Consider the following 1889-nt stretch of genomic DNA (forward strand, 5'->3'; position numbering starts at 1 on the left):
AGGACAATCAAGAGGAATAGTAGCAAAAAAACACTTAGATTATAAGGTGATTTAGAAAACTAAAAACTGGAACGTGGAACACATTTATTGGCATTACAGCTATTTCAGAGCCAATCTAATCCAAGATGGCCACCACGACCAACTGAACACAAAAGAACACAAAAATGGGTATGATTCAGTCAAGTGTGTGATGTGGTAGTAGCTGAGAGTTATTTACTACACATACAGAGAGCATGATCCAAACTGCTGCGCCCTCTCAGCAGACGGGCGATATGCATTCGCGGTATGCAATACCTTTAATGGCCACTAACACGTGCAGTGTTCTAAAACGATGGTTATCCCTCGCCAACTCCCCTCCCACGCGCTCCACTCGCAGTCACGCGCACACGCACTCCCATTCCCGTGGGCTCGCTTCCGCCGGCCTCAGCCAATCAGCGCGGGATGCGCCGCAGCTTATAAACCATCTTCCGTGGAACCGTCCGCCCTCCATCCTGAGGATTATCGAGCGCGAGCTGCACCCCTCATATCACCGCAACCGTGAAGATGGCGTCCCGGGTAAGACTCCGCCTGTTTTCCTCCCGCAGCGGCGCTTTTCTCCTTCAGACAAGCACGAGCAGGTTGAGGCGTGACGCAAAATGTCGGCGGAGCCTTTGATCCGCTGTTTAAACTCCTAGCTTTAAGCCCCAGGTCTGAATGTCACGGTGAGTGTGCAGAACACGGTGTTCACGTGATGTCACGTCACGCTCGGTCCCAGCTCCGGCTCTACCTGTGCATATGTTGGAGGCTGTGGTCAGCAGCTTGCAGCCACAGACTGAGCCCCCCCCCCCCCCCCCCCCCCCCCCCCCACACACACACACACTCTGTCCTTGAGCCTCTGCGCCTCGAGCCCAAAGAACAAGTTGGCAGAATGTCCGGCTGGTCCGCAGGTTCTGGATCTGCCGCGGGTCTGATGTGCGGGGTGCTGTTTGCGGGGTGGAGCACAGCAGAGAATGGCTGATGGAGGACTGTGTGCATGGGTTTTTTTGTTTTGTTGCTGTTTGTTCGTTTGTTTTGTGTTGGGGGGGGGGGGGGGGGGGGGGCTGTTGTACAACCTGTCCTCACAAAACGGAGAAGATATGTGGACCTGGTTCACATATCTTTCTGCCTGCTGTCCCTTTCATCACCCCCCCCCTCCCCCTTCCACTCCTGCACCCGCAATTTTGAACTGAGTCCCTATTTAGTCTTTTCCCAAAACAAGTGACCTCTAAGTACATTTTCCTAATCAAGCCGTTTACTAATCATCCATCCATTTATTTTACCCGTGTCCTCCTTTTTGGGTCACAGAGTTCATTGGTGTCCATGTCCAGCAGTCACTGTGTGAGAGGTGGGGGACACCCTGGACATTTCTCCAGTCCATCACAGGGACACATATAAACAAACGAGACAAACAACCATCCACTCTCTCACTCACACCTAGAAACAATTTAGAGTTACCAATCAGTCTAACATGAATGTTTCTGGTCTGTGGGAGGAAACTGGAGTACCTGGAGAAAACACATTGTTTTAATGTATGTGTTTAATGTAAATGCAGTGGTGGGCCAATACAGCTAATGTGCTAATAGCTGAACTAACTCTCCATTTAGTGGGTTAGTGTTTTTTCATTCTCTGCGCTAAAAGTGTTCAGTAGAATAATGATTTACACGGAGCAATGCTAAATTATGCTAAGCTTAGCAAAGCTAAACACCACCCAGTGAGATCACCATCGTCACCGTGTTTTCACCCTTATATCTCCTGCAGTCTCTGACTCACGGTGTCAGTTTACAGCTAGTAACGGAGACTTTAACATATATGTCAAACCAAACCAGAACATGGTTAATAACATGTTAAGAGCATGGTTAATAACATGCTAA

At 49.5% G+C, this 1889-nt stretch overlaps 1 protein-coding gene across 2 annotated transcripts in view; it reads left to right on the forward strand.

Annotated features, from left to right (window-relative positions):
- Positions 1 to 374: 374 nt before the first annotated feature.
- Positions 375 to 1889, forward strand: part of nsfa (N-ethylmaleimide-sensitive factor a) — a 64662-nt gene continuing 63147 nt past the window's right edge. For both annotated transcript variants that reach the window (XM_037688816.1, XM_037688817.1), the window contains exon 1: positions 375 to 555. In XM_037688816.1, the coding sequence (XP_037544744.1) occupies positions 544 to 555 (12 nt within the window). In that variant the 5' untranslated portion in view covers positions 375 to 543. The remainder of the gene's footprint in view (positions 556 to 1889) is intronic.

The sequence above is a fragment of the Nematolebias whitei genome, chromosome 15 (genome assembly GCF_014905685.2).
Source record: "Nematolebias whitei isolate Nwh7 chromosome 15, NemWhi1, whole genome shotgun sequence".
NCBI classification, from domain to species: domain Eukaryota; kingdom Metazoa; phylum Chordata; class Actinopteri; order Cyprinodontiformes; family Rivulidae; genus Nematolebias; species Nematolebias whitei.